The sequence below is a fragment of the Marmota flaviventris genome, chromosome 10 (assembly GCF_047511675.1).
Source record: "Marmota flaviventris isolate mMarFla1 chromosome 10, mMarFla1.hap1, whole genome shotgun sequence".
In the NCBI taxonomy this organism is placed as follows: domain Eukaryota; kingdom Metazoa; phylum Chordata; class Mammalia; order Rodentia; family Sciuridae; genus Marmota; species Marmota flaviventris.
This window is the reverse complement of record NC_092507.1, coordinates 49,717,034-49,741,451: the sequence shown is the minus strand read 5'-3', so window position 1 is coordinate 49,741,451 and position 24,418 is coordinate 49,717,034. Positions and strand designations below refer to the sequence as shown.

The window sequence follows — 24,418 nt, the reverse complement described above, 5'->3', positions numbered from 1 at the left end:
TGCAAAGACATTACCTTCTCAGTGAGGCTTACCTTATGACCCTATTTACCCCATTTAAGTGGCCTCTGGCATTCTGGATTCCCTAACCATGCTGTTCTACTACTATTACTACTACTTTTTTTTTCCATAATATTTATGACTTTCTAATGAACTATATGATTTCTTTTAAAATATATTTGCTTTTTGCTTTCTGCAACTAAAATGGAAGCTCCTCAGAAACAGGGATCTTTGTTGCTTTTATTCATTAATGTATCTTAGTAGCTTAAAGTAGTACTTAGCATACCGAAGGCACCTCAGAAAGCATTAATGGAATGAATGAATGAGCCATTTAAAAATAATTAGTAATTTACAGCTTGGTTTTTAAAAATTTTCACATGTTGGAAACATGAATATGACGCTCAAGTTTTAATTCTGTACAGAAATGGCTATTCATACAAAGTGGCAGTTGCATTATCTCTTTTTCTTGGATGGTTGGGAGCAGATCGATTTTACCTTGGATACCCTGCCTTGGGTAAGTATGTTTCATTAAAAGAAAAAACAAATTCTCGTGATTTTGTATTCTAGTCAAGAGTATTTTTTTTTTTTAAATTGGTAAGTATATTCTTAGATTAAATCTCTGCATACTGTTAATATTACAAGTTCCATGTAATTGGAGTTGAATAGTTAACATTCTCCTGTGAGTATAGAGCTATCTCTACAATTCAGTTTAAGTAAGAAATGCTGACTTTTCCTGTGTATTTACCTTAGGAAAACACGTACTCCAGTTAGTGTAGGGATTTACTTACGACAGTAATACTTGGAACTCTGAGTGCCAGTGCTGGACACACATTTTTTTTGCTTGAAATTTTTTCACTGTTACCCTGGGAATAGAAACTACTTTTTTCAGAATAAGTTGATTTTGGAATTTTGATGATCAGCATGAGCTGGAGGGAATCAGATTTTTTTTAATTCTTTGTACTAGGGAATGAACCTGGGTCTTGCACATGCTAAGCAAGTACCTACCACTGAGTTATGTCCCAGCCCTTTTAAAAAAATTTTGAGATGGTGGCTGGGCTTGTAGCTCAGTGGTAGAGCACTTGCCTAGCACATATGAGGAGGTTCTGGGTTCTATCCTCAGCATCACAAAAAAAATAAATAAATAAAAATAAAATAAGGATATTGTGTCTATTTCCACTCTCAAAAAAAGTTAAAAAAAAATTTGAGATGGGTTTTGCTAAGTTGCCTAGACTGGCAAGTTGTAGTCCTTCTGCCTCAGCCTTCCCAGTAGCTCATTATGTGTGCTACTGTGCCTAGAGGGAGGCTGATTTATTACCTGTTAGCATCCTTCTCCATACCTTCCTTCTGCCTGCGGTATTCACATTTTCCATAATTACTAATGCTTATGAAAACAGTTTGTATCTGGACATGGTAGTATAAATCACACCTGTAAATCCCAGTGATTGAAGAAGCTAAGGCAGAGGGATTGCAAGTTTGAGGCCAGTGTTGGCAAGTAAATGAGGCCCTGTCTCAAAATAAAAAAATAGAAAAGGCTAATGATGTAGCTTCGTGGTAGAACAAGTAGAACACCCCTGGGTTCAGTCTCTACTACCACCCCTTCCAAAAAGAAAATTGTTTACCTTTGACCACAGCTTTTAGTAAACAATTCTTTCATGTTTTACCCTTACTTAAACCTTATAGCTCTGAGTTTATCCTCCTCTTTAAATCCTCTTTAACAGGTAGGGAAACTCACCAGAGAGTTAAGGGATTACTGAATTTGAGACCTTACCTTAGTTGGTGACTTTTATTATCATCTTTATAGGTAGGGAAATTGTCATGAGATTAAGAGATTTACCAAGGACATTCAACTGGTGACCTTAATTTGAAACCAAATTCTCTTGTTCCAATGATCATGCTTTATTTACTGTAGTATGCTACTTCTGTATTAGCCCATCACTGAGCAAATAAAGTTTTTTTTTTTTGTAGGTTTCTTTTTTTTTTTTCCCCTGCAATACTTGCGATTGAACCCAGGGCTGCTCTACTACTGAGCTACATCCCCAACTCCCCTACCCACTTTTTTTTTTTTTTCAAGTTTTGAGGCAGTCTTATTAGTTGCTGGGGCTGGCCTCCAACTTGTGATCCTCTTGTTAGTATCTTGAGTTTCTAGGATAATAGGTGGGTGCCACCACATCTGGCTTGGCTTTAAACTTTCTATTCTTGTGCCTCAATCTCTCAGATAGCTGGGATTGCAGGTGTTAATCTTGTGGGCACAAAAATTTTTGAATGCTCTGCTTTCCAGCTTGCAAAACTCACCTTATTCCTTCCATGTTGCTACCCAACAACAGAGGTATGTTTCATATAGCTATATCTAAAACTTAGTGTTTTATGTTCATAAAGAAAAGTCAGAACTTAAAGTACTGTGTACAATAATTTATTCAGTTACCCATTTCTTCAACATTTAAGAAACTAATTATGTACATATTATATAAATAATGATAAAGATCCCAGAGTATATTGGTTAAAGAAAATAAATGTGAAATAAAATTAATATGTTGGTAGGTCAGTTTATGATGTTAGATTGTGATAGAGCCATAGCAAGGTGCTGTGAGAGCACAGAAAAGGGATTGGTTCAGGAGGCCATGGGCATAAATAAAAATCTGTTAGAGGAGATGACATTTGATCTAGGTTTTAAGGATGAAGAGATTAAAGAGATTTAGGCATTGTAGAGAATGGCATTTGCAAAGTCACAGGGTATTGAAGTATATGAATGTGCCTTGAGAAAAAGGGGGATAATTTAGCCTGGGATGTAGGAAAAATGCTCACAGAATATGAAATTGACTGTAGAGGTAGCCTGTAGTCAGATCATAAAAAGGCTTTGAGTGTCTTCCTTTGGAACTTGGACTTTACCTTTTAGACATCAAAAGTAATAAAGGTTTTTACATAAAAGTGTCATGGTCATAGTTACCTTTCAAAAAGATTAATATTGGAGGAATTGTGAGGTATGGCTTGATTGGGGAAAGGCTTATATAGCAGAACAAGCTAAAAAAAGGTTGATGGAATAGTCTTGGCTTGAATGATAGTATAATTATACTTTGTCCATTCCTTAGAGCAACAATACCTTTTAGTAACACAGCTGAAACCATATAGTATACAGGAAAGCCTCTGATTTGCCAAATAAAATCATTTAGTCTAACTATTTTTAGATGAGAGGGATGGAGAAACTAAGTTCATAAAGAGAAAGTGATATGATCTGGTAGTTGCAGCGTGTCCAAGTATTTTCTGTTTTGTTTTGAGATGGGGTCTTGCTTTGTTAGCCAAGCTGGGCTTGAATCCATGATCCTGTGGCCTTAGGCCTCACTAGTAGCTGAGATTATAGCTGTGCACTACTGCTCCTGACTTCTAATAGTTCTTGCATTTTCCTCTGTCCTCTTTAAGAAGACTAGACCATATATAGTTTTTGGAAGGATTTCTAACTTTTAAAATGTTCATGAAAGGTTGTGAGGGAAAAAGAAACAGTATTCTTTAGAACAGTTTATTCTGTGATGAGGTTATACTTTTCTATTTCTTTTTCCTTTCATGTGCTGGGAATCAAACCCAGGGCCTTGTGTGTGCTAACCAGGTACTCTTACCATGGAGCTATACCCCCATCCTACTCTGAAATGATGATACGAAATAATAAATATATTTAAAATATTTGGCTTAACGAGTGACTTGTTTTAGCTTTTTGTTATGTCAGATGGGCTGTTGGACATACAGTGTAAGTTAATGTTTTAGACAGTGCAGTGAATTTTTTTTTTTTCTTGCAAAATAAAACTCTGTATACATATAGTGGCTCTGGTTAGTGGTTACTAGTTTTTTTTTAGCAGGAGCTGTTTTTCTGTGGCAATTGTCACTTCTAGTCTATTATCAATATAAGCCAAAGAGAACCTTTGATTTTGAGGCTGATGTTTCATAAATTTGCAAATTTACTTATTTATTTATTTTTGGTACTGAGGATTGAACCCAGAGGCGCTTACCACTGAGCTAAGTCCCCAGTCCTTTTTTTTTTTTTTTTGAGGCAGAATCTCGCTAAGTTGCTGAGGCTGACCTTATGCAATCCTCCTGCCTCACCTTTCCCAGTCACTGGGATTACAGGCGTGTGTAACCCACACCTAACACAGATTTACTTTTTTACATTAACTTTAAACTTCAGTGTGAATGTTTTTTAAAACTCTGAATAACATAACTATATCAATAACATTTGGATGTTGTTTAATTCACCAAATATTTTGAGTGCTAACTTGAGAAAGGAAACAATCTCTCATCTGCTTCATAGCTTGTTGCTATTGTCCTATTTTCCATTGGCTTTGTGTTTTTTTTTTTTTAATCTTTCCATTCTTAGTAGGATCTTGGAATGAGAAGAGTAAGTGAGTATGTCAAATTTATTATCTTTAACTGAAAATCTTCTTATCTCTTTAAGCATTCAAATTCACACACACACACATATATATTGTGTGTGTGTGTGTGTGTGTGTGTATCCCTATCTTACTTGCATTTAAGCTTCTTTTTTTCTTTGCAGTACTAGCTGATTGAACCCAGGAATGCTCTATTACTGAACTACATCCCTCATCTGGTATAGAAGGCATACCTGTAGTCCTAGCACTCAGTAGGCTGAGGAGGGAGAATCACTTAAGCCTAAGAGTTTGAGACCACCTTTAGTGGACAGAATCCCCTAAGTCTTCCTCCCAAGTAGCTGGGATTACAGGCACGTGTTACTGAATTAACCTGGATTTAAGAGGTATCTTAATACTAAGGGTCTTGGTATGTTGTATCAGCTGATCAAATCTAATATGTAAAAATTAGTGTTAATATAAAAATTTTAAATGTTTTAAATTTTATTTTATTTTTAATGCTTGAATTGAGCTCATGCAAGGCAAGCATTCTACCACTCAGCTACACCCCAGCCCTTTTTATCCTTTTATGTTGAGTCAGGGTTTTGCTGAGGTGATGAGCTGGCCTCCAACTTTCAATCCTCCTGCCTCAGCTTCCCAACTAATTCAGATTGCAGACCTGTACCTCTACACCTGGCTGAAATTTTAATTTTTATTACAAATCTAAGGTGAAGGAATTTTAGTGTTTTCTTTTTGTGTGTGGTCCTGGGGATTGAAACCAGAACCTCATACATGCTAAACAAGCACTCTACCACTAAGCTACACTAATTTGAGTTAAAATGATTGTTGTCATTAAAAACATTCTCCCCCTCTCCCCTCCTATTTGAGTTGTGGTCTCTCTGTGTTCCCCAGTCTGATCTCAAACTCTTAGCCTTAAGTGATTCTCCCTCCTCAGCCTATTGAGTGCTAGGACTCCAGGTATGCCTTCTATACCAGGATAGAAAACATTCTTAACTGGGTAATACAGTGTTGGCTATTTTGTTTTTGCAATCCTGGGGATCAAACCTAGGACCTTGCACATATTATGCACATACTCTACCCTGAACTATATCCCAAGCCCTTCAAATTGTCTTGTTTAGTCTTTCTTCATGGTTATAAAAAGCATTGACTTTATTTATATAAAGCTTTTAAAAATACTTCCTTAATACTGTTTATGGTCATTGAATTTTTTTTTTTAGATTTTTTTTGAGGTATGACTTTTAAAAAGCATTTATTTTTTAGTTGGACACAACTTTATTTATTTATTTTTATGTGGTGCTGAGGATTGAACCCAGGGCCTTGCCCATACTAGGCAAGTGAGCGCTCTACTGCTGAGCCACAATCCCAGCCCTTGAGGTATGATTAACAATTAAAAATTGTGTATATTTAAGGTGACAATAAGGATTTGTTTTCTTTTTTAAAAAAACTTTTTGTGCTACGGGGAATTGAAACCAGGGGTTCTTTACCACTGAGCTGTATCCCTTGACCTTTTTATTATTTATTTGGAACAGGGACTTGCTAAGCTGCTTAATCTGGCCTCGAAATTGTAATCATCCTGCCTCAACCTCTTGAATTGATGGGGTTACAGGCATGTGCCACTGCACTGGCAAGGATTTGTTTTAGCAGTGCTAGGGATCAAACTCAGGGCCTTGTACATGCTAGACAAGTGATGTTCAACTGAGGTATACTCCCAGCCCCAACAATATATTTGTATAAGTATGCCTTATGTAGTTCTTTTTTGTGGTGCTGGGGATTGAACCCAGGGCCTCAAGTGTGCTAGGCAAGTTCTCTACCACTGAGCTACAACTCCAGCCTCCCCCTACCCTACCCTGCTCTTTTTTCAGTTTGTGTACTGAGTATACAAAATCTTTCCCCTTACATGATGTATATAGATAAAGAAATGTCACATGGTAATGCATAAATATATATACTTTCTTTGTATCAAAAAATTTAATCTCCCATAGCAAATTTTAGGTATATATTACATTATTATTAACTGTATTTAGCATATAGTATTATAGATACTTAGAAGTTCATCCATCTTTGTGGGGGGGCACCTGAGTTGGAGCTGAGCACGCCTCCTCAGCCTTGAGTAATGGGGGTATTGAACTGGCATTTCATGCAGTGCAAAGCAAGTAGATCTTACCTTCGCTTGGCAAGGAAGTGCAGCGCTAGGATTGGGCATCACCCATGGGACTGGGCTACACCCCCTTTTGTTGTAACACAATCCCTTGACTTATTTGGTGGAATATTCTATCAGTGTCTTTCCTCTAATAAATACAGGGGTTTGGGGTACTTTCTTTCTCTCTTGCCTCCCTTGTTCCTCTTGCCCTCCAACGTGGGAACTGAGATCTCAGAGCTGTCCCTGATCTCCACAAAAGATATTTCTGTGTTTGTGTAGTCTTTTTGTTGCCAGCCCAATTCATGCTGAGTGACCCTGACTCTATCACCTGCGGGACGTGGGCGGTACATCTTGTAGTTGAAAGTTGATTCTTCCTGGCCAGCATCTCTCTATTCCCACTCCACAACCTTGTCAACCATCATTCTGCCCTGTTTCTCTAAGTTCATCTATTTTAGATACTACATTAAGTATTCTCATCAAATATTTGTTTTTATGTGGCTATCTTGTGTCACTTAGCATAAAGTCCTCCAAGTTCATCTTCATAATTACAGATGGAAAGATTTCCTCCTTTTGAAAGGTTGAGTCCACTGTATATGTATTCTGAAATATTTATAAACCATATGTCTGAGAAGGGACCATATAAAGAACTTCTACAACTCAATAGCAGAAAAACAAATAACCTGATTTAAAAATGGGCCACCGACTTGAATTGATATCTTGCCAAAGAAGACAAACAGATGTCCCATAGGTATATGATAAGGTGTTGAGCATCACTAATCATTATTCTTACACTTCTTAGATCATCTATTAAAAAGAAATGATAACAAATGTTAGTAAGGATGTGGAGAAAAGGGAATCCTTGTATAGTGTTGGGGAATGTAAATTGATATACCCATTATTTAAGACAATATGAAAAAACCTTCCAAAATTAAAAATAGGACCACCATATGATCCAGCAATCCCATTTCTGGGTTTGTGTTCAAAGGAAATGAAATCAGTGACTTGATAAGATATTTGCATTCCCGTGTTTTTTATATCATTATTCATAATAATGTCCATTAATGAATGACTAGAATTTTATTAGAATAAATACTGTAAATCATGATAGTGTGAAATTTCCTAAGTAATTTAGTTTTAAGTGTGATGTATCAGAATTAAATGAGGAACTTGTTGTGGAAGATGAACTTTCTTGCAAGATATAAAAATTTATTTAAGAAAATTAAAAAAAATATTTAGGGCTGTAGTTTGGTTCTTTTCTGTGACTTTATGTAGAGCTTTATTTCCTTTAATTGATTTATTCCTCAGTATTTGCTTTAGCTGGAAGCCTTTTTTCACCATGAAGCCTTATTTTTCTAATAGTATTATTTGTGTTTTTAACTCTATGTTAACATCTGTGGTTTTTAAAAAATATGCAGTAACTGGCATATTTTGCCCATCTGCAACATTAAAAGATTATGGATTCTTAATAGGTGTTTTGGAAGCAATAAAAGAAAAGACTCTTCATAGAGATATTGAATTTAAAATGTAAGTATTTTTTTGTTATGAAAATAACAAGGTGTGTTTTAAAACTCAAATCTTAAACATCTTTGGCTATTATTCCTGCTTCAGTTTTTTAAAAAAAAAGTATATATTTTTTAGTTGTAGATGGACACAATTTTTTCTTTCTTTCTTTCCTTTCTTTCTTTTGCTGAGGATTGAACCCAGTGCCTCACAAGGCAAATGCTCTACCACTGAGCTACAACCTCAGCCCCTCCTGTGTCAGTTTTACAGAAATATTTACAGAATTAAAAACTTGGGACTTAATGGGTTAATTTTGAAACTACAAGTTTGAACTGGTATGTAATAACCACTGATACTAGGACAAATAAAATGATTTATGGGTTAAACTTTTATTCTAAGATTTGAAAGCTCTCTTTTATAGATGTATACACAAAAAGGATAAGAATACCTAGTTATCAAATCATTGTAAAACACTTGTGATTTGATAGTCAGCAACCTCAATGTGAAATAATCTGCATTTTTAAAACAGTCACAGAGAGAGAGAGAGAGAGAGAGCCAGGCATGATGACTCAAGCCTCTAATCCCAGCTACTCAGGAAGCTGAAGCAGGATTGTGATTTGGAGGCCAGTCTTGGCAATTTAACAAGACCTTTTTTCAAGCCTGAAAGACTGGAAATGTAGCTCAGTGGTAAAGTGCCCTTTGGTGTCATCCCTAGTACTGTAAACATTAAAAAAAAGAAGAAAAAAAAAAAAGAAATAATAATAATAAAAGAAAAACAAAACTGTTGCAGACAGAATAGTATTTGCAAGACCCAACTTCTAAAGCAAAAAATTATCACAGATTTTTTTGTGAATATCAAGTTAATTTCTGGAAGTTCTGGGGATTGAACCCAGGGCCTTATATCATTAAGCAAATGCTATACTACTGAGCTGTATCCCCAGCTATCTTATCTTTTTACTTTATACCTAAATAAATCTTATTACTAAATTTCCATTTTTATTTTAATTTTAAATTTTTATTTATTTAATGTTATAAAAATTAACTTTATAATCCTTAAATAGATAATGTAGTAATTACTTTTCGAATGTTTCAAAATAACATTTTTTAAAAATTTATTTCTTCTCTGGTACATTAAAAAATAACAACTGTACATATTAATGGAGCAACATATACTGCTGGATACAGTATATGTGTGCTGCACCCACCTTTAATCCCAGCAGCTCAGGAGGCTGAGGCAGGAGGATTGCAGATTCAGGGCCAGCCAAGGCAATTTAGTGAGAACCTGCCTTAAAATAAATAAATAAAATGAATGGAGTAATAAGGGATATGTCCAAATTTGTGTTTTTAAAATACATAACTTAAGTTATAAATAAAACTATATTTATGTATAACTAAAAGCATAGTTAGATATAAACTAAGTATACTTGTAGCCTGATATAGCAGCAGCACATACCTATAGTCTGGCTTGGAAAGCTAAGGCAGGAAGATCGCAATATAGAGGCCAGTCTGGCAATCTGGCAAGACCATATCTCAAAATAAAAAGATAACTCAAAATGTTGTGTAGATAATAAATGTTTTGAAGAAAACAAAGTGAAATTTTCTATAATATTTATTTATTTATTTGTTTGTTTGTTTATTTATTGGTATGGGGGTTTGAACTCAGGGGCACTTGACACCAAGCCTCATTCCCAGCCCTATTTTGTATTGTATTTAAAGACAGGGTCTCACTGAGTTGCTTAGTGCCTTACTTTTTGCTGAGGCTGGCTTTGAACTTGTGATCTTCCTGCCTCAGCCTTCCCAGCTGCTGGAATTACAGGTGTGCGCCACTGAGCCCAGCTTCTATAATATTTTTAATAGTTGTTAAATTATTTGTAACTTGTTAGCCAGTACTTATAACATTATGCTACAGTGTGTCTTATACTAAGAAGATGGGAAAATCAACTCATGTACCTATGCATTTCAATCTTTTTTTGTGTGTGTGTGTTTCCAGGTTGTATGCGAGGGTTGATCTTTTTTTACACTTAGTTTTAGCTGTTACCTATTTTTAGTTGATATTTGCAACTTCCTTTTCACAAAGAGTTGTTTTTTCATGCCATTTTAAAATCTCAACTGTGATGCCTTGTAAGAAATTCAAATACTGAAGAAGGATCACTTATCTCCCAGTAATCATCATGTTTTGGGGTTATATCCCCATATATATCCTACAGTCAGTCAATGCTCTTTTATCACCTATTTTAGTATCCTAATTCTTGGATTAGGACCAAGGACCAATGGTATATATAAAGTACTTAGTGTGGGACTATTGATTTTGACTAGTACTAGTAAACAGAAAATGCTTAGGGAAAAAAGTATAGGATAAATTAGAGGTAATTGGGTACTAATAAAATTGTGCAATTTTAAATGATTAGTGTTGCTTTCTGATTTTTTTGTGTGTGTGTTTGTGTGTGTGTGTGTGTTTATGAGAGAGATATATGACAATTTATATATTTGAACTTTCTTTCCTCACTTTTTTTTTTTTTTTTTTTGTATTGAGGATAGAACCTATGGTCTTGTGCATGCTTTGCAAGTACTCTGCCATTGAGATAAGTCCCCAATCGCTATATATTTGAACTTTCTATTCTAAATGTATAGCAAAATTTGGATCACTGATGTGTTAAGTCTAAGTAAGTCAGTGAGGATTTTAGGACTAAAAGATTTAAAAATTTATTTCCTTAGGTATTTTCCCTTGAGAAGTTTTGCAAGATTACATTGAGTTTTTCTTACTAATGTTTATTTGTTAATAAAGCAAAAATAAATTATTTTGTGACTTTTCTGTATATGAGAATCCATTAAATATTTTTAGATGATGTGATTTTTTAAAAATATTGATTTTATTATAATACTACAAAGAGCTTATAGTCAGGGCTTATTAGAAAAATGGAAAAGTTCACTAATATTTGTAAGACTTTTTAGATTGTAAATGACTATCTTCTTTTCTAGGTTTGTTAAAATTTTGCACTGTAGGATTTTGTGGAATTGGGAGCCTAATTGATTTCATTCTTATTTCGATGCAGGTAAGTTCATTTTAATCTGGAATGTAAACTTTTTTATATACAAAATTGAATTTGGTGGTCTTCTGGTATATTTTAAATTTAAAAGTAAGCAGATAGAATGTTTGTTTCAGTTTTTCATCAAATACTGGATTGTCATCATTTTTCAACTTATTGTTTTCCAAACTGTGGTTCTAAAGATAAGATATTCTTAAAAAAGGATTCCATATTCAAATGTGATTTGTAGATGTGAGTTCAACTGTTAAATAGTTTTCTTTATTGAATAACTTTTCAGAATGTTTATAATACAAATTGAGTCTTTTAGAGGGAGGGTATTGTGGTTATTTCTCAAACTTACTTTTTATTTTCATTTTCAGTAATGGGGATGGAGCCCAGGGATACTCTGAGCAACATTTCCAACCCTTTTTCTTTTTTATTTTGAAATAGGGTCTCACTGAGTTGTTGAGGCTGGCCTCAAGCTTACAATTCTCCTGCCTCAACTTCCAGAGTAGCTGGGATTACAAGCAGGTGCCACCATTTCTAGACATTTGGGCATAAAAAATATCTTTTAAGTGCTTAAAGAATAGCATCTCACAAACTGCCTGCTTCCCTCCCTAATTGAAGCAGGAGAAAGTGAGGCCAATACAGAGAAACAGAGATGAATATCAGGAGAGTTTGAAATATATCATTTGTTTGCATGGACTTGGTCTTCTTGAAGCTAGCCCCGCTCCTAGACATTTTTAAAATATTTATTTATTTATTTTTTAGTTGTAGTTGAGCACAATATATTTATTTATTTTTATGTGGTGTTGGGGATCGAACCCAGGGCCTCGCTCATACTAGGTGAGCGCTCTACTGCTGAGCCACAACCCCAGGTCCCCCTCCTAGACATTTTATGGAGCACTCATACAATCCTTTTGGGGGGGTAGGGCGAGGCATAGGCCAGTTAGTTGCAGCTTTTATAACACACAATGAGCAGAATATTAGTATAGAACACTTGTCTAGTGCAAAAGACAATTTTATTTCTGCTTTCATAATGTTTGTGTGTGTGTGTGTGTATATATATAAATATATCAGAGTCTCATCAATGTCCTGTTATGTTAATTGACAAGATGACTGGATCTGTCAGCTTCATGGGATATAGCTCAGCATACAAAGTCCTGGGTCCAATCCTTCGTACACATACACAAAAAAGGAGTTATAATTAACTCAAGAATTCTTAAATTAAGGGAAAAAGATGAATTTATCTTCAACAAGCATTTATGGAATACCTAATGTCTTTAGCAGGGGTATCAGTATACATTTAGTTCATCATCTGTTTTGCTCTGCTTTCTCTTCCAGTATTTCTATTCTTCAATTCTGTCTGCTTGATGTTACCATTACATGCTAAAAGAAAGTCAAGATCTAAGAGATTTTGGTACCATACTGTGAGGAGGAGGCAGCATATGGACCAATAAGATACCAGAATTAAACAAGGAAAATATTTGGTTTTAAAGTTGGAATTTTCCTGCCTTTGCTCATAAACATATGCCTAACCAAATATCCTGCCTTCTTTAACTGTGGGACAGGCAAGCAGGCATGAAGAGGCTAAAGTACTTACTTGTACACATATGCTTAGAAATGGGTTTCTCCTTTTAAATGAGGATCCAAGGAATTGAATGATTATTGGTATTCTTTTTTTTTTTTTTTTTTTTTGGTGGTTCTGGGGACTGAACCCAGGGCATTGTGCATGCGAGGCAAGCACTCTACCAACTGATGGTACTAATGTTTATTTGTTAATAAAGCAAAAATAAATTATTGGGATTCTTCAAGTTAAGATATCCAGAATTATTGGGATTCTTCAAGTTAAGATATCCAGAATTCAAAGTGAATTGTATCCCAACCAGGCTAGGTTCTTTCTTTGGTGATATTATCTTTGCTTTGCAGCTTTAGTTATATCAAATTCTACAGCTGATTTGATCAGCTACTGTTTTCTGATTTACATATGTATACCTGAACTTTTCACAATAGGTAGGCTATTTTTTTAAAGAACTTCTGGGTCTAGGACTCTACAACATTGAGCTTCCTTTTTTGGCAGATGGTGGAAGGGTTTGCTGAGGATTGAACCCACTGGTGCTCTACCACTACATCCCTAGCCCTTTATTTTTCATTTTGAGGCAGGGTCTCACGTGCTGAGGCTGGCCTTGAACTTGAGATCCTCCTGCTTCAGCCTCCTGAGTCACTGGGATTACATGCATGGGCCACCATGCTGAGCTAAGAAATTATTGAAATAGAATTAGTGTTTGAATTTCTGCAGTTAATTTCTCTGAATAAAATATTTTAATACATTTGGCCACTTTAAACTGTTTCAGATTGGGGTAATAAAATCAATTTTCAAACATAACCAAGTAAGATGTGTAGCCTATTTATCTGTCATTTAATATACTCAAAGCAATGATGACTACATCAGTTTTAGTAGAGTTTTTTTCAGCAAATCAAATAATTTTTACTTTAAATATCATCAACTATAATATTTATGTCCTGATTATATTTTTAAATTTCTTAATAGACCTTTTGTTTATTCTTCTTTCTCCATGCCTGTTTTTTTTTAACTTCTTTTTCTTTTGCCATTAAATATTATTTCCCAGTGAATAGGAGTGTTTTTCTATTGGACTATGATCTCAGAAATATATACGTGGATTTGGACCTATAAAAACATTGTTTCACAATCTTTATTACAAAAATATAGGAATACAGTTATTTCATGTTAGAACCAAAACAACATAAAGTATAATGCACAGCTGGTTGCAGTGTTACACACATGTAATCCCAGTGACTTGGGAGGCTGAAGCAGGAGGATTCCAAGTTTGAGGCCAGCCTCAGCAACTTATCAAGGCCTTCAGCAACTTAATGAGACCCTGTCTTGAATAAAAAAAATGAAAAGGGCTAGGGATGTGACTCAGTGGTAAAGTGCCCCTGGGTTCAATCCCTAGTACCAATAAAATAAGAAAATAAAATATTGCTACAGTAAAGAAGGTTTATATGTCGCTATGTTCACTGAAAATACTTTTTTTTTTTTTTCTTCTTGGTACCAAGGATTAAACCCAGGAGTGCTTAATGGCTGGGTCACATCCCCAGCCTTTTTTAGTTTTCATTTGAAATAGCATCTTGCTAGGTTGCTGAGGCTGGCCTCAAACTTTCAATCCTTCTGCCTCAGCCTCCTGAGTCTCTAGGATTGTAGGCCTGTACCAGCATGTCTAGCTCACATAGCCTTTATCTGTTAATAAAATTTGGAAGTTTTTATATTTTTATATTTGTATTATAAGGAAACAATATAAATCATGAATAAGATGAAATAGTAAATAGAATGCAGTCAACAAAAATGTAAATCAGTGATACCTAGAGTATACAATTTTTCAGCTGTAAGTAATTATATATAAATTATATATAGTTATTCTTAAGGTAGGTTTGTAGATTTAAAAACAGTCATTCTGTTGTATCTATGGATTTTTGCATATAATTATGTCCTGTATAAAGACATTTTGGCCAACTGAAATAAACCACATATATCATGCAGGTCCCATAAGATTGTAGTAGAGCTGAAAAATTCCTATCACCTAGTGACATCATAATTGTCCCTGACGTTGTAGTGTGATGTATTATTGACATGTTTGCTGATGCTCATGGAAACGAACCTGTTTTTAGTGGCAGTTATATAAAAATATAGCACAAACAGTTATATGCAATATATAATGTGTGATAATAAATGACTTCATTACTCGTCATTTAAGTGTTTATTATAGTATTATCATTATTTTAGAGTATACGTCCACTTATTTAAAAAAGTTTACTGTGAAATAGCATGCTGTATTATTTTAGCATCTGCCTCATCTTATGTTTACTGCATCAATAGGCTAGGTCAGGTGACTGGTATATACCTAGATTTGTGTAACTACACTCTGAAGTTTGCAAAATGATAAAATGGCCTGCTTATGCTTTTCTGGGAACATGTCATTATTAAGTGATGCATATATATATATATATATATGCACCATAAAGAATAGATTAGATGGTATAAGCTTTTTTATTATAAAAAATGGAATATTTTATTTATGCTTAAACCTCCTTTTTCACTCACATAGTCTAACATTTTAAATTATATGATCACTGATGTCTACTCTATCAAAGTTTTGTTAAGTAGAGGGAAGATAACCACAAATCAGGAAGATAAATATGCATAAGGGGGAAAATGAAAATATGTGTTGGGATGTAGAAAGTAGTTAGAAGAAAGTATGTTGTTTTTTTGTTTATTTCAGTTTTTAAAAATTTTGTGTATCGTGGAAGAAATTATTTTCATTTTTATTCCTATTAATGTTACTCATTGTATTTTTTTAAAGGGCTCAACTGGATAAGGAGTAGTAATTCACATACTTTCCGAGACATTTATGAATTTTGTAAATAAATTTATCAGATTTGAAAAATGTATCTTATTGTTTTGGCACTTACTATATGCCACTCATTTTAGCACTGGCTTATATACTGCTTTGTATTATTACTGTTCTGAGCTTTTAAACACCAGGTTTGACTTTTCACACATTAATTTCTTGAGGAAAATTTCTTTAGTAGTATGCTAAACATATATGCCCTGAATTTTTTTTTTTCTGATTTAAATGAATACAATCTATCTGTGAAAAAGTGTGGGTTTTGTGCCAAGTACTAGCAGTATGAAAAGCTAAAAATGGTACTTTTAAAAAAAAGTGAATGCTTTCCTTTAGGACCGTCTTAGAGCATTGGACTGCTATGACAAAATACCTTTAGATAGGTAAATTTATAAGCAACAGAAATTCATTGCTTAGAAATCTAGAGCCCAGGAAGCCTAAGATCAAAATGCCAGCAGATTTGGGTTTGGTATAGACACTGAGCTTTGTAGTTAAATTTTATATTAAACTAAGTGAAGAGAGTTTATGGTCTTGAATGGGTTGAGTCTGAAACAAGATCCCCAAAACATAAAACATGAAGGGGGGGCAGGAATCAATTAATTTGACTACTCAAAATCAAATTTGAATTAAGCAATTCTGTTTTTAAAGGCAATAGGCCAGGTTAAGTTTTTTTTTTCTTTTTCCTGTGGGACTGGGGATTGAACCCAGGGCCTTTTGTGCACTCTACCATTGAGCTTTATCTCCAGTCCTTAGACCAAGTTAAGTTCACAGATTAAGTAAAAACATACTAGCAAGAAGAATTGCTGTCCATAATATTCAAGTAATTTCTGCAAATCAATAAAATGATAGGGAGCCTCATAGTTAAATGAACATAATAAATAATTAGGCAATTCATAGCAAAGGATACCCACATAATTAATAAGTAAATCAAGAGATACTTCTTAGTATTTATCCAAAAAAGTTTCTTCCTGTTCACATTTGGACATGTATAATGATGTTTATTGTAGCATTCTTTGTAGTAGCAAGAAGTTGGAATCAATCTAGATGGGTTCACCAATAGGAGAATGGACGCATTCTCTGTAACATTAGAATAATCATAGCAGTACTTACCTAGATGTACCTGACAGTTACATGGAAATGTCTTAAAATCAGAGCATAGTTTTAAACTATTCAGATAAGTTAAGTGTACTTTTCAAAGGACATCACATTTTTAAGCATAAGAGTATATCCAAGTCAAATGCCAAATTAATGAAATTCCCATTGTTTGTGTAGCTGCCTATGAGTAGTTCGGAGGAAGTTATTGAGAATGACATTGGGCATCAAGGATAAAGAATAGGGCTGGGGATATAGCTCAGTTGGTAGAGTGCTTGCCTTGCATGCACAAGGCCCTGGGTTTAATCTCTAGCACCACGTACACACACACACACACACACACAAAAAAAAAAAAAAAAGGATAAAGAACAGAAAAATAGGAAATTTGGTGACCACTTCATAATAGTCTCGATTTTAATATGTTCTTTAAATTTTTTTAAATTTACTTTTCTTGCTATAGACTTTGCACCTATAGAAAAGCCTATCCTTTTATATAAACAATGAGGTTTTTTTTTTTTTTTCAACATTTACTATGCCAGTAAAATTTCTTGTTGAAAATCAGAAATAACACAAAAGAGGTAGTTTTACTTAATCTCTCCAAACTACCACAACATCTCATAGAAGGAGGATGTGATAAGCTAAAACATGTTCATATCAAACCTTGGAACCTGCAAATGTTCTTTTATTTAGGAAAAAAAGGTATTTGCTGATGTGATTAATTTAAGGATCACAGACTTAGTCGTAGATTGCTTGCCTAGCATGTGCAAGGCCCTGGGGAAAGCTCCAGTATCACCCCCAACCTCCAAAGAAAGAAAGAAAGAGAAAGAAAAAGTTAAGGATCTTGAGATAAAGAGATAATCTTGGATTACTTTGGTAGACCCTAAGTCCAATTTCAAATGTGATTAAACTGATAATTGGCTACAAACAAAGGTATTCCAAAGAATGCCAGTTATCAGTGGAAGCTTAGAATCCTAAAAGATTCTTCCCTAGAGTCTCTGTAGGACATAACAGTTATGTTGATTTAGATCTTCTGACCTCCAGAACTGTTCATGTCCACTGTGTTAGTTCACAACATTGTGGTAATTTTTAAGGAAACGTGCAGAGGGACGTGCAGTTGCTTACTTGTGGTAATAGGGCTTCTTATGGAGAGACATTGATACATATTTTGGAAAATTGCCCCTCATAGTGTAGTGGCCCTCTTCTTTCCCCCTTTTATTAAGACGAAAACCTCTATAGCAACTTCTTGGCTCATTAACTGCAATGAAGCATGGAGGTGGTATTTATTCACCCTATAGATTTCAAAAGTCTGTCTCTGCTGGAAGAGAGGAATATTGATTGGAAATACTGCATACTATGGAACTTTGGCTTCGGGCTGGGTTGTTTGGTGATGGAGATTGAACTCAGGACCTTGATTATGCTAAGCACTGTACTACCGAATTATACCCCCAGCCACAGGAAACTGGGGCTGGGGGTATAATTAAAATCTAAATTAATAATTTTAGTTTTCATATTCTCTTATCAATGTACTAATAGGTTATATTTACTAAGTAAAAAATTTCCCAGTATGGAATATTTTTAAAGATTTGTAGTTTTATAATTAACAATGTAATACCAACTTCATAATAAGAGGTTTTATAATTGAAACATTTATTAAGTATTTTTTAAAATTTTGGTAAGGGAATATGGATTTGAATAGTTGGAACCTTTACAGCAGATAGTTTTCTTTATAATTAAGTAAGGGGAGAAGAATCATATTTTTCCCCCTTTTAGTGCTGGGGATTGAACCCAGGGGTGTTCTACCACTTAGCTACATTCCCAGACCTTTTTTATTTATTTATTTATTTATTTTGAGACAGGATCTTGCCAAATTGCTGATGCTGGCCTTGAACTTGCTATCTTTTGCTGCCTCAGTCTCTGGGATTACTGGTGAACACCACTGCGCCTGGTGATTTCTTCTTAAATGGGCTGGTTCATAGAAAAGCATATTAATGATAGCTTTTAGATGCCTAAACTGAGATGTTTGTACTTAAATGTTGTAGTCTTGGAAGACATTAGAACTTAAAAAGTGCTGTACAGATCAGCTTGATCTGTTCTTCAAGTTTTCCTGTATATGGATAAGAAAAACTGAGAACCAGAGAGGATTAAATTATTTGATCCTAAAGCTAGTTAGCTATAAGCTTTGTCAAAATTTTTCTTTTGGACCAATGCTTTACACACTGACTTAATTTGGTTGAACAGTTCTTTAAACTGTTTTAGCATAAATACCACTAGTGTTGTGCTTTGGGTATCTGGCAGTTATCTGTAGGAGACATTGAAGACAAGTGCATTATTAGGATTGTTGACTGTACAAGTAACATTAGAGTTTATTGTATCATACAACAATCTGGAGGTTAGACAATTCTGAGATTTCTTAATTCAGAGCAAAATGATATAGTATGGATTCCATTCAGTTTTCCCTCTTCTATTTCATCTTCTTCCCTCCCTCTTTCCTATCTTCTTTGCTATCATCATATTTTTTGGTTAGCATCATTTCCTTATGTTGTCACTTTCAGAGACAAAAAAGTCCTCCCCCAATACATACACTTCTTCTTTTTTTTTTTTTTTTTTGTTACCGTGGGTTGAAACCAGGAGTGCTTAACCACTGAGCCACATTCCCAGCCCTTTTTATGTTTTATTTTGAGACAGGGTCTTGCTAAGTTGCTGAGGCTGGCTTTGAACTCAGGATCCTCCTGCCTCAGCCTCCGTGCCCTGCTGGGGAGTGCTTTATAGTTGTTTTCTTTAAACTCTAGTTGAATAACCCCTAGAAGAAATTTTTTTAAGTCTGTGCCCTCTACGTATTTTTAAATTGACATTTAAGTTTATCATAAATTTAAATAGTTGCAAAGAATGTCATTTCAAATATTGACATATTTAAATAAAACTGTTACATCAATTTTTAAATGTATCCAACAGACTATAAATGCCATAGGATTTAAAATGTCATCCTCTTAAAAAAGACATGAATGAACCCTTCACAAATCATTATAATTTCACATTGCTTTTTTTCTCTTTGAATTTGATTTCTATTTTCCTTCTTGCACAAAATTTAACTTATGTATTTTTATGCTTAAAAACTTTCTGTTAATCATCTTATTTATTAAAATTAAATTAAAAGTTTTTCTGAGCTATCTGGATTGAGTTATTATAATTGTTATGGTTGAAAACAGCATTAACGTGTTACAAATTCAACAGATTATTTTTAAGAAGAAAGAGCTAAATGTTATTGGGAATGCAATTTTAGAACAAAATGTAGCAGAACATATGTTTGGATCTCTAATTAGAGGAAATTTTCCTAAGTCTGGTATTTTGAATTACCCCTTGATTTGGCCCTTTAGAGGTTTTGCACATCAGAGCAGTGTGCTATCGTGAGACTCAGGTGAGCTCTGATGGCAGGATGCTTTACTCTGACCAAGCTGGAAAGAGGATCATAGAGAGAGGAGAAGTTGGAAAGAAAACCAGCTAAATATTCCACTATAGCATAATGTCAGGCAGATCTGTTCGTAATCTAGTATCTCAAAATGGATACCAGTAGAACTCACTGGGTCTGTATACACCATGGTAGCTCCTTATCTACCCTTAAAGCTCACTTTGAAGATTGCTACCTTAACGGATAATTTACAGACATTATGTTAATTGAATTATCACAAATATGGTTAAATGGACAAGATGATTGTAGTGAACATGTGTTGTTTTTTTTCTCTCTCTCCCTTTTCCATTCCAGGTGGTTCTGGCAGGACTTTGAATCACATTGCATCATCTCCTACAGGGAATCTGATTAACAATAATCTTATTAATTCTATTTCCTTGGATATAGTAATTTGTCTAGTAATAGATAATAAAAAACAGGCAGATAAATGAAAGTCTTTCTCTGGATTTGGTATATAAACACTGGGGAAGAATATTTTACTTTTTTTGAGGAGCTGCTAATGTGGGAATATGTGAATCTCTAGCTTGTAAGTATCAGTTGAGAATGCCTGCCTGCAGAATGAAGACAAGCGGAGCAAAGGAAACAGGCAGGGAGGCCAAACCCAGGGGCTTTGTGGGACACAGAATTCAGTCCTTAACGCCTTGGTTCTTGAAGACTTTGTAGCTCTTCTTTTGAATCTGTGAGCTACATGAGCCACTCAGTTAACTTTTTTATTTTGCTTAGAGTTGAAATTTTATGGCAATTGAAACAATTTTATTAATTACTGAGTAAATTCAAAGCATTATGAAATGTATTTTTCAAAATGAGCTAATTTTTGAAAATTTATCTCTTCTAGATTGTTGGACCTTCAGATGGAAGTAGTTACATTATAGATTATTATGGAACCAGACTTACAAGACTTAGTATTACTAATGAAACATTTAGAAAAACACAGTTATATCCATAAATATTTAAAGAGAAACAGTAAGTGATATGCATATCTAATCTTCATTATAGTATATTATTAATATAAATTTGTGAGAATTATAGACCCATAGGAAATTTCAAGAGATGATCTAGTGTTGTAAACCTCTTAATTTTGCTTCTTAGAAAACTACATATGTCTGAATGTCTCTGATCCTTTGAAAAGTATTTTTATATATGTTCATTGCTCTTACATTTTCTAGTTCAAATTCTTTGTAGTGAATGTGGCAGAAGGGAAAAATTCGGGCTGGGGATGTGGCTCAAGCGGTAGCGTGCTCGCCTGGCATGCGTGCGGCCCGGGTTCAATCCTCAGCACCACATACAAAGAAAGATGTTGTGTCCGCCGAAAACTGAAAAATAAATATAAAAAAAAGGGAAAAATTCATAAGGAAATAAAATTAAACCAAGGAAATACTCATTATATGATGTTATAATGAAAATATGTGCTGTGGCTAGTTCAATGTGGCAGATGTTTTCTGCTGTCCATCTGAGGGTCAATATGATCTTTTTAAAAAAAATTTTTTTAGATGTTGCTGAACCTTTATTTTTTTCATTTATTTATATGCGGTGCTGAAAACTCAGTACCTCACATGTACTAGGCAAACACTCTACCACTGAGCCACAACCCCAGCCCTCAATATGATCTTTAACCTATTTTTTTTTTCTTTTTCTTCCCTAAACTTGAAAGTTGATATAATCCAAACCCTCAACTACCTGAAAGCACTTATTCTAACTCAATGTTTGAACTGGCCCATGAGAATTATTAATTAACTTAAGGTTTAAGTAGCTATTAGACCTTTATAAGTGAGAGATACTGTGAGTCCTAGGGATTCAACTCTTTTTTGTTCTTTAGGACTCTGCTACTACAAAGTTTTTTTTCAGTTGCCTTGCATCAGTTTATTCTAATAAATAGTTTTCCAACAATGCAAGATTTTTTTCAGCAAGATTTTGGTAGAATGTCAGGAAAAATTTCCTGGTAGAATCATTCTCTATAATGAAGAAGTTTTATATAATATATAGGGTACAGGGAATTTGTTATGTAATAGTTGACTCTCTAATAGGTGCTTTTAGAGAGACAGGTAAACCAAAAGAAAAGCAGGTTAGAGTCTTATCCATCATCATAGCACTAGAGTTCTCAGTGGTCTCTTATCTCAGAGAATGCTCTGGAGGCCAGGAAGGAAACAGACATTTGTTTTTTATGTCATAATGTATAAATCAGATATGAAGTATAATTTTGAATGTTAGGTAGATTTTTTTCTTGTAGTGAGATTATGGAATGTTTTTTTATTGCCATCTGATTGAATAGTGATGGGCTTTGCAAAATTTGAGACATTTACTCAACTGCCCAAAAAAGGTTTTCCAATTCTGAGAGATGCATCTGCTTTTTCTTATCAGAAAGAAAACCTAAGGAAGTTGAGACATAGCTAGTGAAGAACAGAATCTAGACTCTAGGCCTTCTGTAATATGCTGTAACATGGTGGTTTTTTACCTCCCACTCTACCTACTCCCCACCAACCATATCATTTTGTATTGGGCATCTTCATACTTTATGGGAAGGGTTATGTATTTTCATGTGCCTTATTCATACCATAAATTGTGTCTCTTTCAAAAGTATGAAGGTGGTGTTTATAAACTATAATGTGTAAAAATTAAGCAAATGCAATTTAAAATGTAATTCCATTTTCAGAAGCCTATTATATAAACATTTAATTAGGATTCGAGAATCAGATTTGAAATATAAAACTTGAAGAGCCCATTAAGAAGGCAGATACCTACATTGTCAGTCTTGTGATCTCTTTATGGTATATAAAATTGCTCCAAGAGTAAGAAAGAAATATCTTGAGTAAATTAAGCATTAAAATGTATATCTGAGACTGGAGACCACGAAAGAGAGAGAAAGAAACAAACTATAATATACTCTTTAAAATATTGTGTTTTAATATATTTCTTTTTTTTTCTGTTTTAGGATTTGAGCCTCCTTGAATTTAATAAAGAACTTCCAGTTTTTCCTTTTTCCTTCTAAACATTACCACTTTGTGGGTTCTATATGATTTTGTTTGTGTGGTATGTGTGGTATGTGTGTGTGGTCATTTTTGATTTGTTCATTTAGTTAAAAGTATATTATTCTTAGATTTATTTAATAAGACTTTCTTTAAAAGCTGTATAATAGGCTTTCTGAGGCTACTGTCTCTATGAGATGGGTAGCTTATTACTCTGATATTCTTTAATGTCTTTTACAAAGGCAAGTTGCCATTTATCTTTTTTTGCTTGTGAAAAATAAAAGTATAATTTATTCATATTTTTTTGTGCTTTATTTTTAAGAAAATCAATATGTAGCTGTCAACTGCATTTTGATCCTTCTAAGCAATTAATCTGGTGTGAACAAATATCATTTATAGTGCTCAAGCCTGTAGTCTCCTGTGTGACAGCCCACCTGTGATTCTGCAGCTTTTAGCTGTCTTTGTCTTGGTATTGTTGGAACTAATGATCATTAAGAAGTCTGTGAAACCTTGAAGCAGCATGGATACTTCCATCCTCTGAAGTGTAAACTTTTCCCTTTTTTGCTTGAGGAGTGATGCACTAGCTGTGGAAGACTAGATGCTGACTCCTTCAGCTCACTGCAGTTACATTTGAAGGTGGATGGACAAGGTGGGAACACTAAACAGGTGACTAATGGCTTCCATCTGTGAGCACTGCTAGGCAGATGCTAGCATAGGAGCCTCAAGTGATGTGCCAGGGTCTGAAGGAAGCAGCACCTGTATGTTCTCTTTCTGTGTGCAGAGGGCTTTAAGAAGATGAAAATGCATGGAATGCCGTGTGCCCATAATACTACTCCACTCTTTCCTTAGTAGCAGATAATATCAATTTCAAAATTACTAGGTCCAGCTTCTTTAAAGTTAAAACCATAATTTCCCTTAGAAAGTATACAGTATGGTATAATTAGCTTTGTAACATATTAGCCATTCAGTAATAGCTTCTCCAGTTGGCATGAGATTATTAAATATTGTTATATGAAGTGAATTTCAGTTGACTTCTACCATGCACCAGGAGCACTTCTTTGATTCATTCATTAAATACTAAATGTCTGCAAGGTGGAAAGCACTATTCTAAGTGGGGATGAACTAGACACAAAACTCCCTATTTGTATTTTATTTTGTAAAGGGGCACTTCACAACTGTGCTTCATCCTCAGCCCTTTTTTAAAAGGCAGTGAACTAGACACAAAAATCCCTAGCTTTGGGAGTTTGTGATCTCTTGTGATCCACTTTTCACAGTGACAATGTTTTTGCTCAGAGTTAAGCCCATGTTCTAGTCCTCCCTGGTTATTTTAGATTGCACATAATTCTTTGAAGTTTCCTTCAGGAGCATAAAAGCCCAGATTTTAAAAGCCTCATCTCTTTAGTCACATATGTTCAGTTAAATAAGAAATTTCTGATTCTCCAT

General features: G+C 34.4%; 1 protein-coding gene across 3 annotated transcripts in view; it reads left to right on the top strand.

Annotated features, from left to right (window-relative positions):
- Positions 1 to 23,274, top strand: part of Tm2d1 (TM2 domain containing 1) — a 34,126-nt gene extending 10,852 nt beyond the window's left edge. Inside the window, exons 4-7 of one of the 3 annotated variants that reach the window (XM_071617896.1) lie at positions 420 to 511; positions 10,987 to 11,060; positions 20,848 to 20,975; positions 22,942 to 23,274. In XM_071617896.1, coding sequence (XP_071473997.1) covers positions 420 to 511; positions 10,987 to 11,060; positions 20,848 to 20,958 — 277 coding nt within the window. In that variant the 3' untranslated portion in view covers positions 20,959 to 20,975; positions 22,942 to 23,274. The other 2 variants (XM_071617898.1, XM_071617897.1) reach the window with 2 other exon arrangements.
- The last annotated feature ends 1,144 nt before the right edge of the window (positions 23,275 to 24,418 follow it).